General features: G+C 42.3%; 1 protein-coding gene across 1 annotated transcript; it reads right to left on the bottom strand.

Annotated features, from left to right (window-relative positions):
• Positions 1-1,146: 1,146 nt before the first annotated feature.
• Positions 1,147-20,933, bottom strand: LOC133456858 (adhesion G-protein coupled receptor G1-like). Its single transcript, XM_061735523.1, is given in 9 exon segments — positions 1,147-1,196; positions 1,199-1,243; positions 2,390-2,718; positions 2,793-2,895; positions 14,574-14,854; positions 16,761-16,879; positions 19,432-19,523; positions 19,601-19,649; positions 20,787-20,933. Coding segments are annotated over 9 exon segments (1,215 nt in total).
• Positions 20,934-27,250: the final 6,317 nt, after the last annotated feature.

Raw genomic sequence — 27,250 nt, 5'->3', positions numbered from 1 at the left:
TTTTAGTCATGATTTTTTGTTTTGTTTTTTGCTAAAAAAAATGTACATAGAAATATAAAACAGCTTAAACATTAGTAAAGAGGGTTTTTTAGTCTGAAGTCCAGAGGTTGATCGGTGCCTTATATACACGAATCCGGCGATCGGTTTGTGTGCGCCGCCATCTTGTGGCGGCGCCATTGCTGCGGTGACAGGTGTCAATCAATCATGATGCTGTTATTGTAACCTGACGCTCTACAGCATCATTATAGCTGGATTGATGATGTTACAGTCGCCTCCCATAACTAATGAAGGTATCTTAAATTAATGCTGATGTTAATTTATAAATAATGATTTGTTTGAGCGATAAGCAGGAAAGAATAGAGGAATAGGGAGATAAGGGAGTGTATGATTAAACACTGTAATATAGCATACGTTATTTGTGACGTTAGCAGCGCGAAATGTAATCATTATGGAAAGGCTACGTGATAAAAAAAACAACAACAACAACACCTGTTTATGTTTTGTTTTATTTTAGGTATCCAAGAATATTTTATTGATCGCCTGGCGTCCGATGACCAAAAAAAACGCAATTACAGGTCTCTAATTGAAGGGCAGAACTATCTCAGCTCCGGATGATACAGAATACATACATACATAACCCCAATCTTCAGATAAAACTAGTTTGTTGAGGAAAAAATATCAACTCTATTTGTAGCTGCAGAAGAAAAAAATAATCTCACGAGGAAAAGAAAAATATTGCTCACGCCTCGGAGCCTCTTCAGCATAATATAGCGGTAAAAAAAAAAGAAAAGAGAAGTAAGAGTAATACAAAACATGTACTGTATGTTGTACTATTATACAGATTTATTGAAACACATGGCGAGTCAAACATTTACCAAAGCAGCTGCCAAACACTAAACAAGGTAGTAAGACGGTGGTTCTGCAGAACTGCGGCAGTAAATCCTCATCGGAGCTCCATTCTTTGATAGGGATTTCATATGAACCCAACCCGTTAATAGTCATTATTTTCTCCATATACCGCTCCCTGGCTTCCTTGTTTAAGGTCCCGGTAAATTCCAGTTCCTTTCCAGCAGTTTAACATCTTTTTTTTTGCATTCCGTCTGTCACTTGTCACGTGGGCGACATGTATTGTCATGGTGACGGCGGTCAGTGGTTGAAGCTGGTCGTCATCATCTTCTGGGAGGACGGTTCCCGGACCGAGACTTACGGAACAGAGCAACCGACCACAGGAACACGAAGAAGCCTGGAGAAAGACGAGATATCAGGAATCTGACCCAATCTGACCCACAGTGGTCATAGTAGAGTCAATGCTTTGCCAGTTCCAGAAAGACATTTGACGCTTAGGTCTAATAGTAGGCAGCATAAAGGTTAAGGACATTGAGACTAGTGTTGTTTCTGTCAGCCTGTTTCAATTCTAACTCTAGTCTCATCTTTGGGTCCAGCTATCATTTTAGTTTTTATTAGTTTTAGTCACGTTCATTCTCCTTTTAGTCGTGTCAAGTTTCAGTCGACTAAAAGTCTGAGCATTTTAGTCTTATTTTAGTCAGAATTGTCAATTTTAGTCTAGTTTTAGTCAAATATTGTATTTAGCCAAACTCATTTTACAATTCAAACAAAGTTATCTTATTATTATATTATTGTTACCTTATTGACTCAAGAATACATTCATTCCAGATACAGAAGAGTAATTTGAGTTTACAACATATTTATTTTTCCGCATTTCTCCCCGTCTTTCTTTTTCTACAACACATTCGGTTTTCTTTTCCACGTCTAAAAAATGTATATTAAGGATCTTTGTTAGAACATTTCGTCTCGTTTTGGTCAACCAAAATGAAAACACATTTTAGCAGAGTTTTTATTTCGTAATCTACATTTTAGTATTTATTCCTCTACAATATTGCATTATATATTTAATTATCGTTATCATCACATGACCAGCATTTTCGTTGCGTCTCGTTTTCCTCAGGTGATAAAGGTTCGTTGACGACAATATTTAGTCATCATTTTCGTTGACGAAAGCAACTTTAATTGAGACCACTTTGTGGTCGGACACACCGAGATCATAGACCTGTAGGTTACCGATGGAAGCAGAGCCAGTGAGAACTAGATCTAGAGTGTGGCCTCTGGTGTGGGTGGGAACCTCAACATGCTGCTGTAGCTCAAGGCCATGTAGCTGCGCTAGCACCGTAGCTGCACTAGCGCCGTAGCTGGGGGGCGGTGTACGAGATCCTTTCCAGCACCGATGTAAAACAGAACGCAAAACAAGCTGCGCCGTCTGGCTATAGTCATATAAGTGGAGCAGGTCGGCTCTATTAATACAAAGTCCGCCGAAAGACTGACCCAATCTGACCCAATCTGACACACACCGACCCACCGGACCCGTACTGACCCTGCAGGGAGTTGAGGACGGTGAAGACGTAGATCCCGGGCAGCGATATGTAGGTGACGCTGGCCAGTCCCCAGTGCAACCCCAGTATGCAGCTGAGGCCCAGCACGGTGACGCCGCTCCTCCACAGCTCCGCTGCCTTCTTCCTGCTCATCTTGGTCCCGTCAGCGCTGGTCCTGGACCTGCCGGACCGACCGGACCGGTCCCTGGACCTCCACAGCTGGAACACCACCAGCGCCAGCATGCAGGAGTTGTACAGAACCACCAGGAAGAGGACGCCCACCATGACGTAGCTGACGATGCGGCTCGCCGGGCCCTGCACCATCCAGCACCTGAGGGGGGGGCAGAGGTCAGGTCCACTGAGGTCTAACCAGGTTCAAACCAGCGTCTCCAGGGTATTTCCTACATCTGTGCCGTCGACGTGGCATTGTTGCCATCTCTGAAATGCACCTCGTATTTTCCGTAGACTCCAGAGACGCCACAGGCGAAGGCGGCCAGCGTCGGAAACCCTGCGGAGGAAAAGCGGAACCAAATTTGATTTGATTTTGATTAGATTTTTATTTGTCTGAAACATGCAAAGCATAAAACTACGGAAGAGTATTAGGGCCATGCAGGAAAAAAAATATTTGAGAGGGGAAGATTTATTTTCATTATGCACTTCGAGAAAAAAGTTGAAATGTCAAGAAAAAAGTTGAAATGTCAAGAATAATGTTGAAATACAATTTCAAGAATAAAGTTGAAATTTCGAGAATAAATTAGAAATGTCTCCTCTGGCCCATCAAATCCAGTTAGAGCGACTGACAGCTCTGCAGCAGCAGCCGTAACTAACTAACTTACATCCTTGGAGTGGAACGTTAAGGGCCCGGTTTCCCAAGTCAGTTAAGTAGTTCTTAACAGCGAAAGACTTCTTTCAAACCATCGTAAGGAGCCTGTGAAAGAAGTCTTTCGCTGTTAAGAGCTACTTAACTGATCTGGGAAACCGGGCCAAGGGCGTTAACGCCCCCCGGTGGTGAAAAAAGGAAAAAAAGAGAAAAAAAAGAAGAAAAAATCTCTGAAAAAGCTCCAGGAGCCACTAGGGCAGCGCTAAAGAGCCGCATCTAGGCCCTGCCATGGCTCATTCGGTTCCCATCAGGCATTGTGGGTTGTTTATGCAATCTAATCATTTTTATTTCGGAGGTTGATGATGCGTGTTAATATTTTGTTCATCGTGATACACGAGAAAGTGATCTTGGGTTTCCGACCCCTAGCTAAGCAGAGCGGTGACTTCCTGAAGGTCAATCGGTGCGTCCAATATGCCATACTAAAAACTATACTTAAAGGAGCATGAGGCAGGATTGAGGCAGGATTTATGAAAAACCTTCGTATACGTTTTAAGTTTTCTATTAATAATGTCGGATGAAGCGTTCCAAACCAAAAAGAATGAGCCCTCTAGTGTATCTCTCCGTTGCCTTGAACAGGCTGTGTGCTGCAAAATGTGCTGCAATTCGGAGTCCGAATTTCCCGCGCTGCCCTGCGGATGTGACGTCACATGACGCTGCATGTGCGTTCTCCCCGTTCTCCCCGTTCTCCCCGTTTTCTCCCATTCTCCCTGTTCTCCCCGTTCTCCCGTTCTCTCCCATTCTCCCCGTTCTCCCGTGCCGGCTTCGCTGTTGGCTGCAGTACCCCCGACGGCCGTCGTGGTGAAGTGGTGAATCTCACGGTGAAAAACGACCGGATCAAGATGGACATGTGCCACCGCACTCAAGCACAGCCGCGGCCGGAGGCAACGAGACCGATGATCATATACATCCGGCTCCACAACTACACAGACAAACAGCTCGTCATGCAAAAGGCACGAAGCATGGGAGAAATCCGGGAATCCGGGAACCGCATTCATCTCTTTGAAGCTTTTTCACCCGCGGTGGAGAAAAGGCGACGTGAGATTCTGGAGGCAAAGAAGTCACTCCAAGCGCTGGGGATTCCCTACAGGATGCTTTTCCCAGCTGTGCTGCGCATTGCACATGACAACAAGGTCCCGGGGCCTCATTTAAAATGGACTGCGTAGGAGTCATACTAAAAGTGCACGTACACTCAAAAGCCGAAAATGCCGGGCGCAAAGAAAAATCCGGATCAATAAAACCATGTGCACGCAGACTTGCACGCAATGTTCGCTTTATAAATTACAGTCCAGCTGAATCCGCCTCATGTCCCGCCCTCTACACGCCCACTTTTTACCATAAATGCATATGGACGAGTCTATTGAGCATGTGCAGTGGCTTCCTGCAGCCTGTTTGGCTTCAGGATGAATGAGAGGGTGTCCAGCCACGGTGACACTGACTTTCACAGAGACTTAGATGGAGATGTTGTAGATGATGTGGAGGACAGGAAAACCACATTATTTGGTGGTCACAGTAAAAGTTAGAATAAGTATATAAATAGTATACAATAAAATAAAGCGAGTGAGTGGCAGCACGCCGTTGCTGCCCGTTAGTGCCACGACGCAATTACCACTGGGGACAGGGGGGACATGTCCCCCCCCCCCTCCCCACACACACACACACACACTTTTCAAAATCATGTATTTGTCCCCCCCACTTTTTACAGTTTAAAAACTAACGGTAGGCTCAGCCTGTGATTGCAAACCATCCAGACTCTCTGTGCGAAGACGGGACGGGACCCGCTCCCCCTCCCCCCCCCTCAGAGCTGCTCTAGGCTGATTTATGGTTCTGCGTTACACCAACGCAGAGCCTACGGCGTAGGGTACGCGGCGACGCGCACCCTACGCCGGACCCTACGGCGTAGGCGTTGGTGTAACGCAGAACCATAATTCCGGCTTAAAAGTAAACACAACATGCGCGCACGTACCCGTGCATGACAAGCAGACACACATGGGGAGAAGAGACTATTGCTTTAATTTTTATTTTATTTATTTATTTATTTTATTTTAAAAACGTTATCCTTATGAACGCAATTGTTATATAGTCCAATTTTCCTTATTTTAATCAGAACACTTTCTTTTTTCCTCTTCAGCGTGGAGCAGTGGGCCCGGGGCGGCCGTCTGCTCCACTAGTGGTCCTGACTGACATGAGCTTCAAACACAGAGGGACACGATCAGCACTATTTTATTATAAGTCTGATATGTGATGACATTATTAAGAGTATGACATGAATCTGGCTTCATTTCACCACCTCACAGCCTGCGTCGCCAGTTCCCCGTGTCTTAAGTAAATTCTTACGGGAGGGTGAGGGTTGCCGTAAAGATAAGCAGATTTTTCGGTTAGTTTTTTCTTTTTAGATCCGAGACTTTGCGTAGATGGCGGCTTCCGCAACTTTCAGGCGCTTTTTCTGCGCAAGCAAGCTTTATAGATGAGGCCCCTGGTCTTTAAAACTGCAGCTGAAGCACAGAGGTATGTTGAGGAGCTGCAGAAAGACAAGACGGGAGGGACAGCTGCAAGGTAATCTGGAGTAATTAAGCCAACGTGTTCACCATGGTCAGGCAGATGACACTTCGTTTTATATAAAGGAGGTTAATAAACATTATCAGTGCAGACATGGACTGTGATTATTGAAAGCTTGAGTTGATTTCTGATGATTGAACACTGGAGTGGGTTATTTTACTACCTTATCTTCGCGACCATAAGGCGCACATAAAATTTTTTTTTTTTTTCTAAAATGTGCCGCGCGCCCAATGAAACGGTGCGCCGTTTCTATTACCTGTATTACGGTAATGTGAGGCGGAGCCACCATGAGAACGGTAAAGGGAGAAGGGGCGTGTGAAGCACCCGTGAGTTGCGGCTGAGTCCGACTGAAAGCAGTATCGCTGGCGGAAGAAATGAAAATTGAACATTTTCATGGAGGTCCGTCCTGGTGCTTTTGCTTTATGAAATGGTGCCAGCGCAGCAGCAGCGCCCGGCAGATTACGTGGAAAAGATGGAGAGCTTCCGCTCATTCTGCAGCCAACACATCCCCGACATGGACGAGGTGCCGCTCACGTTCCACATCCCGGTAAATCACACGGTGGAGTTAACGGGGACCACCGCGGGGGAGCAGACCGGGACCACCGCGGTCGGGATCCGAACAACGGGGTATGAAAAGTTTATTTACTCTTGTGCTTGCCTGCCTTGCTGATGGACAGAAACTGCCGCCGATGGTGATTTTTAAAAGAAAAACGTTGCCTAAAGAGACTTTTCCAGCCGGAGTCATTATAAAGGTGAATGAAAAGGGCTGGATGGATGAAGAGTTGATTGAGTGGCTGAGACAGGTTTATGTGCGGTGACCCGGTGTTTTTTTTAAATTCTTTAATGCGGACACAGAAGATGAAGACTTTGAAGGGTTTGATTGATGTGAAAAGTGAAATAAAATATCAAACTAAGTTTTGCTCCCGCTCTATTTTTAAATAAGCACACTTGTGTGTGTGTTCTGCAGCGCGTGTGTGTTTTGCGGCGCGCGTGTGTGCAGCTCCGTCTGTGTAGACTGCGCCTTTTGGGTCGGTGTGCCGTATGTGTGTTTTAAATCCAAAAATTACACACAAAACTGAGGGTGCGCCTTTTCACGCGGTGCGCCGAATGGTCGTGAAAATACGGTAATCTTTGTTTGTATGTACTGTGAGGAAACAGACAAAAATGGGGAAACATTGAAAACATTTTTTTTTAGTACATGTATGATCCACTGCTCTTTTGGTTATTATATCCTGTGACTACAACAGTTTTATTTTGTCACTGATGACGAGGGTTTATTTATCCAGGTTATGTGACATATTCCGCCTCTGCTATTTGGCTGCAGGACCAGAAAGGTGACATTTCGGTTGGTGACTGTCATATGAGAGTGTTATCCAGGGTGTACACGCGCATTGATCTCAGTGCACTTTTGTGTTCGCGGAGGATGAAGATGCTGATGATTATGAGACTGTGTTGGAAAAATTGAACACATACTTCATACCTAAAGTGAACGTTATCCACGAAAGGGCTCGTTTTTATCCTCCCTCCAAAGTGGCCTGACTTCACAAAGGTGCGTATAGCTGACGCCAAGGCGAAGGAGAACTACAGGCGTAATTACAACAGGCGCTACGGTGTCACAGCACTCCCACCTCTCAGGGAAGGAGAGAGAGTAGTGATGAAACTCGACGGAGACTCAGAATGGAGGGCAACAGGGACAGTCCAACAACCACACACAACACCAAGGTCCTACCTGATCCAAACGGACCGTGGAACACTGCGGAGGAACAGGCGCCACCTGCGCCCAACCTTCCTTCCTGTTCAACAGCCAGAGGCAGAGAGCACACTGGCGAGTAAACAACCATCATCACCCCCGTGCTCACCTCCAGGTTCACCTGTCAGAGGGATCGTTCCAGCAGAGCCTGGGGTTCAGGCTCAGGTGACTTCCAGGGGAAGAGTCATCCGTCCTCCAGACAGATTCAAAGACTTTGTGTGTACTTAACACATAGCTTGCCAACAACGGAGCAGAATAATCTCCGGCAGCTATGGAGGTGAATGGGTAGTCTACCCCATAACCTCAGGGAAATAATAGGGATAGAATGAAAAAAAAAGAATGCAAATGTGCAATGCTAATGCTATTCCTCCCATTGTGTTACAGCATTTTCCTGCCTTGTTCACGAGTGGCTGACGAGTGTAATATGTTAAGTTGCAGTGTATTACCAGCCTCCATTGTATAATTCTTTACAGTAGAGACACTGCAGGTTTTCTTGATTATTGTTTACACATGTTTGTGTCTACGACTCAAAAGAGGGGAGATGTCATATGAGAGTGTTATCCAGGGACTGTTTTGTGTACACGCGCATTGATCTGAGTGTACCGGTAAGGAGAACGGCGCGGAAAGTAGTCCCGGCTGAAGTGGTAACTAGCTGTAAGTGTGACACAGAAGCGTGGAAATAAAGAGCATAAAAGGAGCAATATTGTCCGATATTCTTCGGGATATAACCTCCAAAGTGACGATTACTGAACAATTACTATCTCTGAAAGATGTTTTTACATTATATAGAGTCTGGGGAGCTCTGTCTCATCCTACTCATGTTTGATTCGAGGTTAGATTAGGAGGCCTCACATGCGCCCTACAGATAGGTTAATGTTACAGCAGGTATGTGTATGGTTAAAATGTTTTTTGTTGTCTAGTGTAGTTAAATGTCTGTTTTTGTTTTCCACCACCAGAAGGGAATTTCTATATAAGATAGGTAGGCTAGGGTTTGATAATACAGATGCTCAGAGCTCCATCAGAAAGACAGTGTCCATCTATGACACCAGGAAAAAGTGGTAAATGGTATGTGTAAATAGCATTAAATTCTGTACATTTAACGTAAAAGGGATCCACAATCCAATAAATTGGAAGAAAATATTAAGCTTTCTCAAGAAGGACAAAGTACAAATCGCTTTCTTACAAGAAACCCATTTAGTGGATAAAGAGCACATGAAACTGAAGAGAGACTGGGTGGGTCAGGCCTTTTACTCATCATTCACCTCTAACAGTAGAGGAGTTGCCATTTTGATCCACAGGGCCACACCATTTGTTCTTAACACATGCAAGACAGATCCTGAGGGGAGATACATCCTTGTCCATGGTACAATCTATGGTACACATATTACTATGATGAACATATATGCCCCTAATCCACCGCCTCCCTCATTTTGGACTAATGTAGCAACAGTACTGGAGGAATACAAATGCCCCCTCACAGTACTGGGCGGCGACTTTAATAGCTGTTTAGACAACAAATTAGACAGGTCCACAGCAAATACACATAGACAAACAGGTACAGGTGCTCCACAGTTAAAATGTTAGATGATATTAATCTGAAAGATATATGGAGAACTTTAAATTCATCAGTTAGGGACTTCACATTCTACTCTAATCCGCACAATTCGTATTCGCGAATTGACTATTTCTTCATACCGCCGCAAATTATAGGACAAGTGACTGCATGCAGTATAGGATCTATTCATATTAGTGATCATGCCCCAGTCTATTTAGAATTGGCCATTAGTGAGTCCACAATGGGCAGGCAAAGATGGCGATTTCCATCATATTTACTTAACGATAAGGATTTTAAAAAGAAGATGGAAGCAGAGATAAAACTATTTTTTGATATGAATGACAATAGTGAAACAAATCCTGAATTTCTTTGGGAATCTGCAAAGGCCTATATCAGAGGATTCACCATTTCATATATGTCACACCGGAAAAAATCGTTATTGTTGAAGCAAAACGAACTGGAAGCAGATCTGGAAAAGGAAGAGACAACTCATAAATCTAATCCAACTAGAACTAACCTCATTAGAATACTAAATATTAAATTATATAATATATTAATATTAAAGTGTCACTAAATTCAATATTGAACGAGAAGGCCTCCAGATCATTATTTTACCAAAGGCAACGGCTGTACGAATATGGGAACAAACCTAGTAAATACCTGGCACGCCTAATTAATCAGAAGCAAAATTATAACACAATAGCAGGGATCAGAGATGTGGGAGGGAAAAGACATTTTGATAGGAAAAACATTAATTCGGTCTTTGTATCATTTTACAGTCATTATACAAATCTGACAATAACAGCACTAAAGATGAACTCGACAAATTATTTTCGAAAATTAAATTACCAACATTGACTGAAGAGCAACAGAAAGTTCTGGGTGAACCCATTCAGGAAAAGGAAATTTTAGAGGCAATAGCGCTAATGCGCAGTGGAAAATCTCCAGGCCCAGATGTGATGCCGGTGGAATGGTTCAAGGCTTTTAGGGACAAGCTCACTCCCTATCTGGCTAGAACCTATAACTATAGTTTTGATACAGCCCACCATCTGCCTGAAACAATGACATTAGCCAATATTAGCCTGATTCTGAAAAAAAACAAGGACTCTGAAGACCCAGCTTTTTACAGGCCTACATACTGTAAATGTAGACGCAAAGATTTTGGCTATGGTCTTGATTTTAAGGCTGGAACCTCTAATATCAGTATTAGTAAAACCTGACCAAACAGGCTTTATTAAAGGTAGGAGTTCCTCTAACAACATCAGGAGGCTTCTGAACATAATACAGCTGGCCGGTGATAATGATATGCATGGACTAGTGGTATCTCTAGACTCACTAAAAGCGTTTGATAGGGTTGAATGGCCTTTCCTTTTTTATGCTATGGGAAAATTTGAAGTAGGCACAGACTTTATTGACTGGGTGAAGTTCTTGTACTGCTCCCCTAAAGCGGCGGTGATTACCAACTCTTACTGCTCAGATCCATTCCCACTTGAGCGAGGTACCCGTCAAGGGTGCCCGCTGAGCCCCCTCCTGTTTGCTCTGGCCATCGAGCCTCTAGCAGAGCTCATTAGATCTACCACAATGATTAGAGGCTTTAATGTTGAAGGCACAGTACATAAAATTTCTCTGTATGCGGACGACATCTTGCTTTACTTAGTCGATTTACACACAACCACACCATGTCTGCTTGAATGTTTACAACAATTTGGACACATTTCAGGCTTTAAGGTTAATTTATTGAAAACGGAGGCAATGCCTATTGGTGCTTTGACGGGTTGTGCCCCACCTAGTGGATTTCCTTTTCAATGGTCACCTAAGGAGATAACATACCTTGGAATCAGAATCAGTCCTTCTCTGAAAAAACTGGTCAAGCTTAACCTTAAGCCAATCATAACACGCATTAGGGAGGACTAGCACAGATGGGGAACCCTACCTGTCTCCTGGCTGGGTAGGATAAGCGTGCTCAATCCAGATTTATCTTTACTCCACCAACTTGAAATATTAATCACTTTTCTATGTGAACGGCGCTAACGCAGCTCAAACAGCAGGTGTATCCGCCCCTTTAATCTGATTGGTTTAGAGTAAATCGTGTTTTATCCACTGCTCTGCGTCCCCCACGTGGGTGCGCTCTTATGATTGGCTGGAACAAAGGAAGACATCTGATTGGTTGCAGATCCTTCCGCATTAAAAAAAACATATTTGTGGATTTAGTCACGTCAGGAGAGTCTCAAAACGCACACACAAATCCAGCGCAGCTCACAGACAAAAAAACATTTGTAAATCAGGTTATATTTGTGTGTGCATCAAAAATACATTTGTATATCTTGTCCTACGCACGTGTGAATTGTTCTGTGCACGTGTGAAACTGTGTGTGTATTTGCAAATCGGTCTTTGCATTTGTAAAACTTGTCCTGTGCATTTGTGAATTATGAGACTGTTCTAGCTCCATAGGAGAATGGCCTAGACCAGCTTGCTAAACTTTATGAAGGAGGAACATTGGAGTCTTTTGAGGGCTTAAAAAGTAAATATTCTTTACACCAGTCTCATTTCTATCGCTACCTGCAAATAAGACATTATATACCAAAAAAACTACATGCCCCAAATGAGTCTTTTTTGGAAAATATTCTTAAACAATCCATTCCGCAAAGATTTATCTCTCATGTTTATGAAACCTTTGGCCTAAATTCTAATTACTCTACTGATCACATCCGTAGGCAATGGCAGAGTGATATGGATTGTGAGATAGATGAGGATGACTGGGCAGCGGTTATAAGAAATACACTCACTATTCTGAGCTGTAATGCTGATAGAGAGAGACAATTTAAGATATTACATAGACTCCATTTTACACCACTACTGAGGAGCAGACTTGGTCTGGCCTCTCCTAACTGCCTTAAATGTGACACTGAAGTGGGCACATATGTACATATGTTTGGGAAATGTGTAAAGGTACAAAAGTTCTGGGGAGAAGTGAAGGATGAAGTGGTTACTTTGGTTGGATATGATTTGGAACTGTCACCTCTGCAGTATGTTTTGGCAGCTAAAGCAGAAATGCGCACAATGCTAAATTGATTGGAATACTCTTGTACATAGCAAGGAAGACTATTCTCACTTTCTGGATTTCCAAGGATGCTCCTACACTGGACGATTGGTATAAGGAAGTACTGAGAGTACTCCCTCTGGAAAAACTGACTTATACCCTCCATGACAATGTCGAGGGATTAATCAAGATATGGCAGCCCGTTCTGGACAAAGTGGACCCCCTTGGAGTGAACTTTGGTTTACCTAGCTAACATGATGTGAAATAATTACAGCATGCCCTAGCAATTCGGACATCATTATGCCAGTCTGGTGGTGGGTGTTTTGTTTTGTCTAGTTTTTATTATTTACGTATTTGTCTTAATCTGCCCCACTACTACTTTTGGTTTTGTTTTGTGTTGTGTGTTTTTTTTTGCTTTTTTTGTCTTCCATACTGGGGTATTATGTCTGTTTAGTGTGTCCTGCTGAGTTTTGTTCTCTCATTAATATTGTTGTGCTCGCCCATATGCCCATGTGAACTCTGAACTTATAAAATGTATGAACATTTTGTGAAGGTGTATATTCAACTTTGAAAACTGCTCAGCTGAAAATCGGCTGTAATGTGCCTCCAAAAATGGCCGCCTGGCCATGAACTACAACCCCCAGCATGCCTTGCGTGGGGGGGGTGGCGCCTACAAGCGGCGCGCATCCAATCGCAACGAGGCACTGATGACGTCAGCGCAGCGCGCGTAGGATCAAAACGCTGCGCTGCTCCTTTTTCTCTCTCTTCTCTCCACTTCATGTCATCGGAGCTGGATCGTTTGGCTCCGGGCCAAGGTCCCATCTTCCTTTCTCCCCCCGGCTGGGGGGAGGTGTAAGGCCCCATCGGGCCGCTCCGTTGGACCTGCAGCCCGTTGAACCCGCGGTGCGCGGAGCCGCTCCCATCAGCTCTCGGTCTCAACTTTTCATCCAGAGTCCTGCTTCACGTATCCCCGGTCCCTGGGAGCTGGAAAGGGGGGGGGAGCCGCTTCGAAACTCGGCCCCGGCCCAGGGTGAGACCCGTTCCTCTTTCATAACCTCTCTCTCTGCTCTTGAGTTCACCTGAAAGGACCTGTGGACAGCCTGCCCCGCGCAGAACCGAGACGCATCCCGCCGCCCCGTCCCGCGGCCACGCGCTCACCAGCCCGACGGTTACCCGCTCGTCCCAGAAGTGGACCGGCCCGCGCGCACCCGAGACGACGTGATAGCCTCCGGACCGGGGGGGAGCGCCGGCTGCTTCAGCTGTTTCCCCCGTCCTCTCGTGATTCCAGAGTCAGGAGGAGGAGCGGGAGAGACGGGAGGACTCTCTTGGATCGGACTCCGACCAAAGACCCGGCAGGAACCCCTGATCGGCACCCGGAGACCCGAGGAGGCGTGAGGTTTTGAGACCTGGGTGTATGAGTTTAACTGGGAGTGTTACAGAGCTAAATCTGTGTTCAGAGCTGAGATTACATCAGCATCATTATCAAGACTATTGTCATTGATTTGTAGTCACCACTTTCTGCTAGTCATTCATGTTTTAAAGCGCTGTTTTCTGCCGTAGTCACGTTTAAAACACCGGGAGTAACATCCGGTCTAATTGCACGTGGCGTGGTTACAGTCCCGCCATCTTTAAAAAATGCAGCCATCTTTATGCAGCCACAATATTTTAAACCGTACATGTTCGTGATATCATTTTTATTATTGCTTTGATTTCCTTTTCCCCATTCCATGCATTTAACTTTCATTTCATTTTTATTGATTGTTGTTTTCCTAGTTAATGAATTGTTTTATAATACTTAAGTTCTGCCATCAGGTTTATTTGGGGTGTTGCGTTTATCATCTTTTGACACCTGTATGTAAATAAATCCTGATTGATTTTTAATGAGTGGTTGTTGTTATTTCATGCAAGATTTGGTCACAAATTGATTTGTTTAAGCAGAGCCTAGTGTTCGGATATATCACGCCTTCAATTATATTATAGGCTACTATACTTAAACCATAATCATATGAGACTGATTTTCTGCTGTTTAGTTATCATTTTCTCCGGAGTAAGGCCCCGGAGTGGTGCCCCTACGAGAATTATTATCATTTTGGTAATACAATTTGATAAATAGTCAACTTTATTAATTATTAATAATTATTAATAATATTCATTAATAGCCTTCGATAACTGGACAGCCAAGCTACCCGAGTTGCACAACAACATGTTAAATTTTGGGGAGGAAAAAAAAAGTGGTTCTATAAAAGTGCTGAACAGAAATACTTGTAATGTTATCTGAACCTCAATAAAGAGAAGTTTAAAAAAAATAAAAAAATAAATGCAGTGGGAGTGGATGAAACAAACTGTCCCGCGCAGGGCTCTAGAGTCTAGACTGTAGCCCAGCGTCCAGCAGACGGAGAACTCACCCCATCCCACGGCGCTGACTTTGAGCAGGTATCTGTGGACGTAGATGTTGAAGACCCGGACCAGCAGCTGGTAGAGGTGGAAGCCCTCCAGGGCCATCCAGGCCAGGTTGGCCAGCAGAGACCAGTGCAGGAACAGACCCAGACCTCTGCAGACCAGGCCGTCCCCCGTCCCAAACGGCAGCCACAACCAGAGGCTGCACAGCAGGAAGCCGAGGTGGAGGCAGAGCACCGCCACCGACAGCTGCATGTGGAGGACGATGGCCTTCTCCGGACGCCGGCGGCTGGGAAACAGAAGGATCGTTAGTAGAGCTGAAACGATTCCTCGAATAATTCGAGCAATTCGATTACAAAAATGATCGAGGAATTTTCTCTGCCTTTTGGAATCGTTTAATTTCGCAGCTAAAAGCAGGTGTTTCACCCGGACTATGTTTAATGCAATTGAATGTACAATTGAAACACGAGGGAAAAACATCTAACCTTTTAAGTGATGTGTGTTATCAGGTGTAATGGCATTTTTAAGTTAGAAAAGAGACATTTCTTGGTAAGATCCTTAGTTTTTTGAGTGAATCAGTGAATTTGGTCGACTGGTGTAAATCCAGGGTTTTTAAATGCACATCCATGAACCTACTGTATTATATAATTTAGTCTTGATGTCAATTAACGTCTAACATCTTATGTATATTTATAATTGCTCTTTAACTAAACAAAAATATGTTTTATCCGATTACTCGATTAATCGATGGCATTTTCAATAGAATACTGGATTACTAAAATATTCGATAGCTGCAGCGCTAATCGTTATTATTGTCCTGTTACTGGGATGTTTCTGATCCTATCAGCCCGATTCTGGCACCGTTGCTGTTGCCAAACAAACCTCACTCCTCCATACGCCTGACATTAGCCACCGATTTAGCCACCTGTCTCTTCTGGAGGCCCAACTGGATTGTTTTGCTTGGTCAGTTTTGAGGTGACTTTGGTCTGAGTTCTGACCTGATCTTTCCAAGCTCACATGGGCGTACGAACGTAAGTCCGGCCCGCTATCTGGTCCTGCGGTCGACTCTTGAGAAACACGACGGGGCATTTGGGAAGTTACTGAAACTTGAGACTCATTTCCTGTTTGCTGTGGTTTTGACTGTGTTGTTTGTGCATCATGAGCAGGTGGCTCAGATTAAACCTCAATCATCCCTCATGGTCATGGGATCTTAAGTAGTGTAGGCCCGGTCACGTCATCTTCAAAACATCGGCATCGGCCAAAAAAGTATCGGTACATACCTGGTTATTAATGTTTTTAGTATATATTCATTATTAATTATTACATTGTTTTATAATTGTATTTAACAATACAGACAGTTGGTGTGTGTTTATTATAAGATATTGCTTTTGGGTGGCTGGAAGTGACATTCGTGCTGGACAGTGAAAGAAGCGTGGCTAACAGAAAGCTAACAACCGCTAGGCTACGCTCAGATAAACGGAGACAATGTCTGAAAGTTTTAAAAAGAAACACACATTTTGTGTCACCAGTCCTGATAAACTTTGTTTTGATCCAATGATGCGTCAGTGAAAAAAAAAACAGTCCATGTTGGAGAGAATGGACAATAAAAGAAACTTGGGACAATTTGAGTTTTAGTCCTCTTTTATTTTTTATTTTATTTTTTTTTTACTTAATTCATTGCCAAAATGTATCTGATCGGGAAAAAGTATCAGAATTGTATCGGGAGCCAAAAAAAGTGATCGGATCGGGAAAAATCGGGATCGGCATAAACTCAAACTCAAGTGATCAGGAGCTAAAACATCCTGATCGGGACAACCCTAATCTTAAGTAGTTTGTATCTTCCAGATTACTGTAATGTTTTATTAGCAGGATGTCCAAGTGATTCTCTGATCCAACATGCAGCAACATGAATGCTGACAGGAACCAGCAGGAGAGACCATGTCTCTCCAGCGTTAGCGTCCCTACATTGGTCCGTAGTAAACCCAGGATGTCACGTTTTAAACCATTTCCTGTCTACAGGCATGTTAGCCCTGGTCTAGTTAGATAAAATGAGTCAAGTAGAAACACAAACACGCTTTATGTTATCTATCGCTGAAAATCTCTGTAGCAGAGACGTGAAACTGTGATGACGCCTTTATTTTCCGCACTCTGCTACAGACATGTTAAGATGATGTGGTGAAGAGGATAAAACTCACTGAAGACTGATGTAGATGAACAAGCTGATGAATGCGAAGAGGACGGAAAGCGCCGACCCGATGTAGTTGATGTAGTTAAGGATCCTGGGGTGGGTTTCATCCACCGATATGTCTGGGTTCTGGAAAAGAGGAAGACATCATTTCTCTGAACTCACATTCAGGCGCCTTGTATCTAACTTGTGTATCGGTGCATTTTAATAAATAAAAAAATAAATAAATGAGCAAACTGCACAGCTTCCAGCAGGAAGGGCGTATTATTGGTCGGACTATTGTTTTCCACCAAACCGGTTCCAGGGCTGGTTCTGGTTCACAACTCGTACAATTAGGAACCAGCTGAGAACCGGTTTGTTTTTCCACAGCTCGGGTGCTATGAGGAGCCACGTCAGCTACGTCTCTGCTAACGTCAGTAACGTCTCTGCTAACGTCAGTTACGTCTCTGCTAACGTCAGCTACGTCTCTGCTAACGTCAGTAACGTCTCTGCTAACGTCAGTTACGTCTCTGCTAACGTCAGTTACGTCTCTGCTAACGTCAGTTACGTCTCTGCTAACGTCAGCTACGTCTCTGCTAACGTCAGTAACGTCTCTGCTAACGTCAGTTACGTCTCTGCTAACGTCAGTTACGTCTCTGCTAACGTCAGCTACGTCTCTGCTAACGTCAGTAACGTCTCTGCTAACGTCAGTTACGTCTCTGCTAACGTCAGTTACGTCTCTGCTAACGTCAGTTACGTCTCTGCTAACGTCAGTAACGTCTCTGCTAACGTCAGTTACGTCTCTGCTAACGTCAGTTACGTCTCTGCTAACGTCAGTTACGTCTCTGCTAACGTCAGTTACGTTTCTGCTAACGTCAGTTACGTCTCTGCTAACGTCAGCTACGTCTCTGCTAACGTCAGTAACGTCTCTGCTAACGTCAGTTACGTCTCTGCTAACGTCAGTTACGTCTCTGCTAACGTCAGTTACGTCTCTGCTAACGTCAGTTACGTCTCTGCTAACGTCAGTTACGTCTCTGCTAACGTCAGTTACCTCTCTGCTAACGTCAGTTACGTCTCTGCTAACGTCAGTAACGTCTCTGCTAACGTCAGTTACCTCTCTGCTAACGTCAGTTACGTCTCTGCTAACGTCAGTTACGTCTCTGCTAACGTCAGTTACGTCTCTGCTAACGTCAGTTACCTCTCTGCTAACGTCAGTTACGTCTCTGCTAACGTCAGTTACGTCTCTGCTAACGTCAGTAACGTTTCTGCTAACGTCAGTTACCTCTCTGCTAACGTCAGTTACGTCTCTGCTAACGTCAGTTACGTCTCTGCTAACGTCAGTTACGTCTCTGCTAACGTCAGTTACGTCTCTGCTAACGTCAGTTACGTCTCTGCTAACGTCAGTTACCTCTCTGCTAACGTCAGTTACGTCTCTGCTAACATCAGTTACGTCTCTGCGTTTGCGTGACAGTTGCAGCAACAACCAGATATCTGCTCTAACAGGACTTGGTCCACGTAGCTCCTCCGTGGACACATCTCTAACAGAAAGGTTGTCTCCTCCTCCCATGATGCTTTGCTGCATCCAGATTCATTCTTATTTGAAAATATATCTGTCTCACAGTCTTGCTATTGGTTGATCTTAATAATCCGCCCCCTCCGCTTACGTAAGCGGTTCTTTCCTCTAGACCAGCAAAGAGTTGGTGCCTTGGAACCAGTTCTTCTGGCCCGGAGCCGTTTTTTTGTCAGTTTAAACAGAAAGCCCGGTTCCAAACTCAGCACTGGCCCAGAACCAGAACCAGAACCAGAACCAGACCCAGGACCAGAACCAGACCCAGGACCAGCCTGGAACCGGTTTGGTGGAAAAGGGGTATGGCTGTGACCACGGTAACGGGACGGCCGGGGAGGTTTTTAGGGGGATGCATCCACATGTCACCATTCACAGCTCAGTCAGCGCGTTTACATGGGAAGTTTAATTCCTCTTTAATTCAGAATTAAAATTTAATCCAATTTAAAATGAGTAAAAATGACCATGTAAACACCTAATTCCAAATGAAAATGGCCATTCTGAATTAAACTTAATTCTGAAGTAAGTGGCTGGTTTATTCCGATTTTAAATCAGATCATGTATCCTCTCATTCCTCTGTAAATTAATCCCGGTCTTTCTTTCTGCTCGTTCCCTCCCCCGTCTGTCTCCATGATCTTATATTCCACGCTGGGCTGGTTTTCCAAACAAAGTTTCCAGATGCAGCAGCAGTAAACGCTGGTCAAGAGCAGAGACCATTTATTTAATAAATAGAAATCATTAAAAGAACAGATGGAAACAGGAAACATTCAAATGGTGATGTTTTCAAAGTTGTAGTTAAGTTAGTTTTTCTCCCGGTAGTTTAACTTCCGGTCCCCCCCCTATCCAATCAGAACCTTCCCAACCCCCAGACCTGGAGAGGAATTGGAGAAAGACCATCAAACGTGTTTCCATGGAAACCTCCATTCAGAATTACTATTTCCATGTAAACTCCAAGGAAAATAGTTTAATTCTGAATTATTAATTCAGAATAATTAATTCCGAATTAAAAAATATCATGTAACCGTGGCCAGTGTGGAGCTTTTGGTGGTGGAGAAGCTGTAGCAGCTCTTTGCTTGCGGACCACCGTGGTCAGAAACTCCCGCTAGCAAACGCACGGCAGACGTACATCATGATTTACCACCAGCACGGCGAAGAAGTTCAGGTGGTCGCAGCTGCAGATGAAGCTGTCCCCAGTGGTGGTGGTGTTGCAGCCGTCGGTGCTCCACCGTCCTGAAACACAAACAATCAGCAAGTTCGCCTTCAAACTCCGACTCCGACAAACATCTCTGAGCTACGATGTCGTCCACCTGCTTCGTTCTCCGGCTCCTTCCAGGACACACAAGTCCCGATCTGAACCTGAAACATTAGTGACATGAAGTATTATTGATCCATTTGCCAAAACTAACATTATTATTATTATTATTATTATTATTATTATTATTATTATTATTATTATTATTATTATTATTATTATTATTTTTAGGGCACTGACAGTGTGAAGGCCCTATTGTATCTGTAGCAATTGTTTTTTTTCTCGTTTTTCTTGTTTTTCTTCCGACGAAATGAGGGCCTTTTTCCCCCTAAATGTGCCCCAAAAGTCACCAAATTCTTCCCCAAGCCAGTCCTGGTGATAAATGTGATATTTAATGGTTTGCATTAATGGGCGTGGCCTAACGGCTCAACAGCGCCCCCTAGAAAACTTTGTTCCCTTAAGCCCCACAATACGGTTTGACGTACATGCACGAAAATCGGTACACACCTGTATCATGGCACAACTTAAAGAAAAGTCTCTTGGCGTCATGGCCCAAACCCAACAGGAAGTCGGCCATTTTTAATTAACCGTGTAATTTTGGCGTAATTTATGCCATTCCTGCAGCCGTTAATACGGCCCGAACCGTAACGTGCACCCAGATGTGTTATACATCAAAATGTGCGTCTCCATCCTGCGACACCACGCATTACTTTTCTCAGTCAAAAGCGTTACCGTGGCGACGCTAGACGCCAAAAAGCGTGCCGACCCTTCATCTGATTGGTCCATATTTGATAGTTCCTACTTTCTGCTTTAACTTTTGAATAGTTTGACATAAAGACTCTTGGTGGTGTCATAGGACTTAGTTTTGAGTCCTTGACCTTTGTTGGTAAAAATTGCACGGTCAAAACTAGCGTGCTCTCTCGGTTACATAGCTTCACAAAAAAACAACAATACATCACGTGATATATATATATATATATATATATATATATATATATATATATATATATATATATATATATATATATATATATATATATATATATATATATATATATATATATATATATGTATATGTAACCAATGAGAAAGCTGCAGTTATTGTTAATATTAAGCAAGCACATTGCGAACTGATATTAAACTGCGTATTAATCAACATACACTTAAATCAAATATTGCAAAATCCAAATTATTAATCACTTTGTTTATATGATGAATGGCTCTAACAATTGTCATTTTACCGTTGGATTCTTTTTGAAGATTAGCTTGATGGGTGGAGAGATGTTTCGGAGCGGGATGATTCCTGCCTCCACTGCCAGGACCAGCTCACCCAGCACGACACCCTGGGGCATCAGCCTTCCTCTGGGTAGGGGAGTCTGCAGGACCATTGATTAACCATTGATAATTTAATTAGGATCCCTATTAGCTACAGCACGACTGCAGCTATCCTTCCTGGGGTCCGCCAACTTTTTAAAATAATACAGCACTAAACATAACATAATAAAGCAAACCAAATACATTTCCACTAAATAATACGGAAGAGTATTAGGGCCATGCAGGAGAAAAAATATTTAAGAGGGGAAGATTTTTTTTATTCTGCACTTCGAGAAAAAAGTTGAAATATCAAGATTAATGTTGAAATACAATTTCAAGAATAAAGTTGAAATTTCATGAATAAAGTCGAAATTTCACCTTTTTTCTCAACATTTCAACTTTATTCACGAAATTTTGACTTTTTTCTCGACATTTCGACTTTTTTCTCAAAGTGCATAATGAAAGAAAAATCTTCCTCCTCTAAAATATATATATTTTTTCTCCTGCCTGGCCCTGACACTCTTCCGAAAGATAAAGAGAATATCAAATTAAAAATACTAATGAAGACAGCGAAATGAGAACATAACACCAAACAAAACAAAAACACTGCAGTATTTCATTTCATTTGTAGTCTAGAAATTCACAACTGATCTAATACAGAAAAAAAGAAAGAAAAAAATACATTCAACAACCGTCGTAACCAACTATGTTTCAATTTCCAGCATATCAGACACTCAGTCTCAGCAAGCTGCTCGTTTAAGTTTAAATCTCTACTTCAATGTTCTATAATTGTTACTTCTACTGATTCAAAAGATGTTGCTTAACTAATAATTTGAATGTTCTTATGCATTTGTTTGTGTGATGGGGTTAGTGACGGTTTCAGACATATGCAAATCCATGCAAATAGCTGGAAGGGGAAGTTGCTGCGGATGTTTATGAAAGCTTGAGCTGTTTTTTACTCTTTTTTTTTTCTTTTTGACTAATATTCTTATTGACTTTTCAGTTACAGTACAAAGGCACAAAACAGAACAAGGCACATTAAGACGTACAAATAGGCACTTGAAGATATGCCAAATGTAGAGATTTAAGTGGTTTAGGGAAAAGAAAAGGAGCTAATGAGAGACCAACATGTACAAACACAGATGGAAACACATTGTGTATTTATATAACGCTCCCACCATCCAAAATGTGAACAGTGACCTTATTAGAAATAAACAAGAAGTTGCATATATACAAATAAGAATAAAAAATATATAATACAACAGTAGACTACAAAGCTGCAACCCCCCCCTCCAGAAATTGCATAAAAGAGCCCCAAATCTTCTCAAATGTGTTATATTTCCCTTTAACAACATATGTAAGTTTCTCTAAAGCAGGGGTCTGCAACTTTTATTATCAAAAGAGCCATTCTGCCCCCACTTCTACAAATAATATTATCGGGAGCCGCAAAAAATAAAAGAGATTTTAAAATTTTCATCTTTTATTTATTTTAGCTGTTACAACCCCTAATTATAACAGAAGTGCAGTGTGCAGTTTGTAGGCGTACTTTGAAATGAATTAAACTGTGAACTGTAGGCCTATTTCAGTCTATATTTGTGTAAAAGTAAAATAAAAACTACTCCACTTTAATATAAATAAAAAAATAGCTGCAGCTTAGCAGCTTTAAAAATAAATATAGAAATATAGAAATTAAAAATAGTTATTTTAAAATTAGATGGCATCATCTCAAACTCCAAGATAACTGCCCAACAAAATAAACTAATAATATGACTAAAAATGAATTCAGAAATATAATTTATTTATCAAAAAAGAAGAAAAATTCAAGTGGGTTACAGCCAACTGTAACCCACTTTTTAAAATCTTCTACATGAAATAGCCATTTCAAATAAAGGCTTTTTATATTTGAAGAAGAGTGCCTTGGATTTTTCTTCTTTTTTTACATCCTTTTTCCCATCAAAGAGCACCTTCGTCACATGACTTATATGAACCTTCTTAGTACTCTGGACTTTCTTTTTTGTTTATGATTTATTTATATTTAAGGCCAAGGGGAGCCACTACAATGAGGATGAAGAGCCACATGCGGCTCCGGAGCCGTATGTTGCAAATCCCTGCTCTAAAGCAAGGCATTGCAATAAAACCCTCAACCCAACTCTGCCTACTTGGTCTGGGAACATATTTCCATGACGGTGCAATTTCATGTTTATCTTCTCTAGAAGACAAAATACCACCATGTTCTTCGTGCTCTTGTTCAAAGTGCAGCGTTTTCCCTCTCTCTGACCTTGAAGTAAGTGCTGTTGATGACCGAGGCGGCCAGCACCACCTCCTCTGAGGACACGTTGCCCCCGCTCCTCCGCAGGGCCGACGACGGGATGTGGACGGCATGTTGCTGTGTCGGCCTGACGGTGGCCTGGAATCACACAAGACGAGCCGTGAAGCTCCATGTGGCAGGGTGGAGAGGTTGATGGGACACACACACCTGTGTCCCATCAACCTGAGTGGCTGCCGCTCGCCACCCTGCCTGCCTTATAAGACAGAGCTGGACAGCAGCGAGGGGTCGGAGGAGCTGCTGGTGGATGCTGTGGGAGAAGGTGCTTCTGCACGTGTGTGGCGGTAATCTGGGTGATCTGGCGAAATAAAAAGGGTCTGCACAAAACTCCGTGTCCTCCTCTATCCTGACGGTCGGGCCCCGTGGCACTCGCCCTTCTACACTCCACTATAAACTTATTTCATGTTCTTCCCTGTTGTTACAAATACACTTGTAAAACTAGATGTAAGAACTTTTTGTTGTAGTTAGATTGTAATCCACAGTGATTAAGACCATGGAAGCAACAACAGATTAACAAACTTGCAGAAAAATCTTTCAGTTAATATTTATCAAAGTCACCAACTGCCCCTACTGGCCACACAGAGAAGCAACAGGTCAAAGGTCAAAGAGCTGCACAGTTGCAGCAGTGTTGTTTCCATCATCCTATTGTCAGCCTGGCAGGTTTTTACCCATCTATAGTTTTTAATCTGAAATGGAGCAAATTCAGCTGACCTCCTCCGATGTGTTCACAATCATGCGCAGGAACCCTGGCGAGGGAGACCGACCCTTCTTGCAGGTTACAATCCTGTCTTCATAGCACCTGCCAACAAAAGTTGCACATGAGTCCAAGAACCGAGACATTAAATACTTCTGTAATCCTGTATTTGACCTGGTCAGCCACCCTAACCCTGCCATTGTAAGAGTGAGATGTATACCAGCTGAACTCTGCTGCCCTTACTTTTTAACAACTTGTGCTTTCTATTATTTTACCCCTTTTCTTATCATTTTATATGTTATTTACTGTTTAATTGTGTCTTGCTGCTTTTAATGTTGATGTAAAGCACTTTGAATTACCTTGTGTTGAATTGTGCTGTTCAAATAAACTTGCCTTAGGTAATATCAGGAAACACTGCTATGCAGATAATAGTTAATTATACTTATCTATGAAGCCAGATTACTTGAATAAGCTAAATAAACTTCAAGCTTGCCTCAAGGATGTAAATACTTGGATGAGCTGTAATTTTTTATTACTGAACTAGGACCAGACTGACATCATTGTGGTCGGCCCAGAACACCATAGAAAGACACGAACAAGCGGGTTGTTACTATTTAGAGACTCTTTAGAGACACAAGGACGTACAGCACGCAAACCAGCGTTTATAACCTCAGTTTATAACCTCAGTTCAGCTCTTAACTGTGGTTTCTAACAAGGCAAACGCTCTTGTGAGCCATGATATATATTTAAAATGTTTACATACGGAAGTCAGAAGGGTGCAGCAACCACATGTTTTCATTAATGCTTCATAAGTACATTTGAAAACAACACACGGTTTAACTAAACACTAACTAGAGGTTAACTAACACTAACTAGAGGTTTACTAACACTAACTAGAGGTTAACTAACACTAACTAGAGGTTAACTAACACTAACTAGAGGTTTATTAACACTAACTAGAGGTTTACTAACACTAACTAGAGGTTAACTAACACTAACTAGAGGTTAACTAACACTAACTAGAGGTTAACTAACACTAACTAGAGGTTTATTAACACTAACTAGAGGTTTACTAACAGTAACTAGAGGTTTACTAACACTAACTAGAGGTTAACTAACACTAACTAGAGGTTAACTAACACTAACTAGAGGTTTACTAACACTAACTAGAGGTTAACTAACACTAACTAGAGGTTAACTAACACTAACTAGAGGTTAACTAACACTAACTAGAGGTTTACTAACACTAACTAGAGGTTAACTAACACTAACTAGAGGCATGTATAATATAACGTTAATGTTTACATACGGAAGTCAGAAGTTTGGAACAACCACATGTTTTCATTAATGCTTCACAAGATACATTTGAAAAACAAAACAAGCAAACTGATGATCAGATAAACAGAGTTTGGTTATCGTTTCCTGGATGTCGGTTACCTGGTCCACGAGTAAGGATTCTGATCGTAACAGTCCCTGAAGACCGACTCACAGGTAACTGGAGGAGGAAATATCAGAAACACATTTTAACCCCAGCTGAAGACGGAGTCCAGAAATGACAGTTGGTTTGATGTGAGAGCAGTGATGGCGGTATACTGTATGTTTGTGGGTTTTATTAAGGATGCCCATTAGCATTAGCAACAGCGTTAGCTATTCTTCCTGGGGTCCAACATTCACACAACAAACACATTAACACTTAATACACAACAGACACACATTACACATGACAAACAAAACAATAATAGACACAACTCCCTTAGTCACAAACAACACAGAGGATAAAACTAAACCACCATCATTCTCAGACATAAATACAGAGAAATGAAATCAAATAAAACCCCTTCATAAACAAAACCTGCCTGAAATGAGCTGATCTTAGAATTCTGGACCACTTTTCACCTTTATTGTGATAGGGTTTACACTTCCTGTAATTCTATTCAAACTTCATTCTGTTCCTTTCCAAATGTCAAATCATAATTCATTACATTTTAAAGGATATTGTTTCAATTGAATATTAAACTAATCTTTGCTACATGAGAAATATGAACTGGTATTCGAGTTCCAGCCAACCAAAGTTCTCTGAATAAAACCTGTTCTCACCCTTGGTACTAGGAACCTCCGTTCTGATGTAGTTCTACTGTAACCATGGTGATAAAATGATAGTTCTACTGTAACCATGGTGATAAATGATAGTATAACTGTAACCATGGTGATAAATGATAGTATAACTGTAACCATGGTGATAAAATGATAGTTCTACTGTAACCATGGTGATAAATGATAGTTCTACTGTAACCATGGTGATAAATGATAGTATAACTGTAACCATGGTGATAAATGATAGTATAACTGTAACCATGGTGATAAATGATAGTATAACTGTAACCATGGTGATAAATGATAGTATAACTGTAACCATGGTGATAAAATGATAGTTCTACTGTAACCATGGTGATAAATGATAGTATAACTGTAACCATGGTGATAAATGATAGTATAACTGTAACCATGGTGATAAATGATAGTATAACTGTAACCATGGTGATAAATGATAGTATAACTGTAACCATGGTGATAAATGATAGTATAACTGTAACCATGGTGATAAATGATAGTATAACTGTAACCATGGTGATAAAATGATAGTTCTACTGTAACCATGGTGATAAATGATAGTTCTACTGTAACCATGGTGATAAATGATAGTATAACTGTAACCATGGTGATAAAATTATAGTATAATCTGTCATAGAGTTGTTTCCGAGATCGTGTCACCAGAATATTCCTCAGAAAATGTAACAAAGTATACGTAGAGCTTTGTCTTCTAGACCGCCAGCCTGGATTAAACATGCTCACTTGAGACGGCAGGTCTGTAGACGGAGAAGCAGCTGATCAGGAGAATAATCCACATCGTGTCTGACGGTCCTGAAAAGTGCTGGTGATCAAAAGAAAAGAGGAGCAGAAATATTCAATTTTAATTTTACTTATATAGTGTCTAATAGAACAGAAGTTCTCTCCAGGATCTTTCCAGAGACCCAGAACATGAACCCCGATCAATTATTACATAAACATAACATTCAATTCAATTCAATTCAACATCAGAATCACACACACTCACTCTCATACACTCACACACACACACACACACACACACACACACACACACACACACACACACACACACACACACGCACACACACACGTACACACACACACACACACACACACACACACACACACACACACACACACACACACACACACACACACACACACACACACACACACACACACACACACACACACACACACACACACACATTCTCTGAATGTTCAGAAACAACATTTCAGCAAGATATTTGGCTGTATAAAAA

Source organism: Cololabis saira, chromosome 2 (genome assembly GCF_033807715.1).
Source record: "Cololabis saira isolate AMF1-May2022 chromosome 2, fColSai1.1, whole genome shotgun sequence".
NCBI lineage: Eukaryota > Metazoa > Chordata > Actinopteri > Beloniformes > Belonidae > Cololabis > Cololabis saira.
This window is presented reverse-complemented; position numbering and strand designations above follow the sequence as displayed.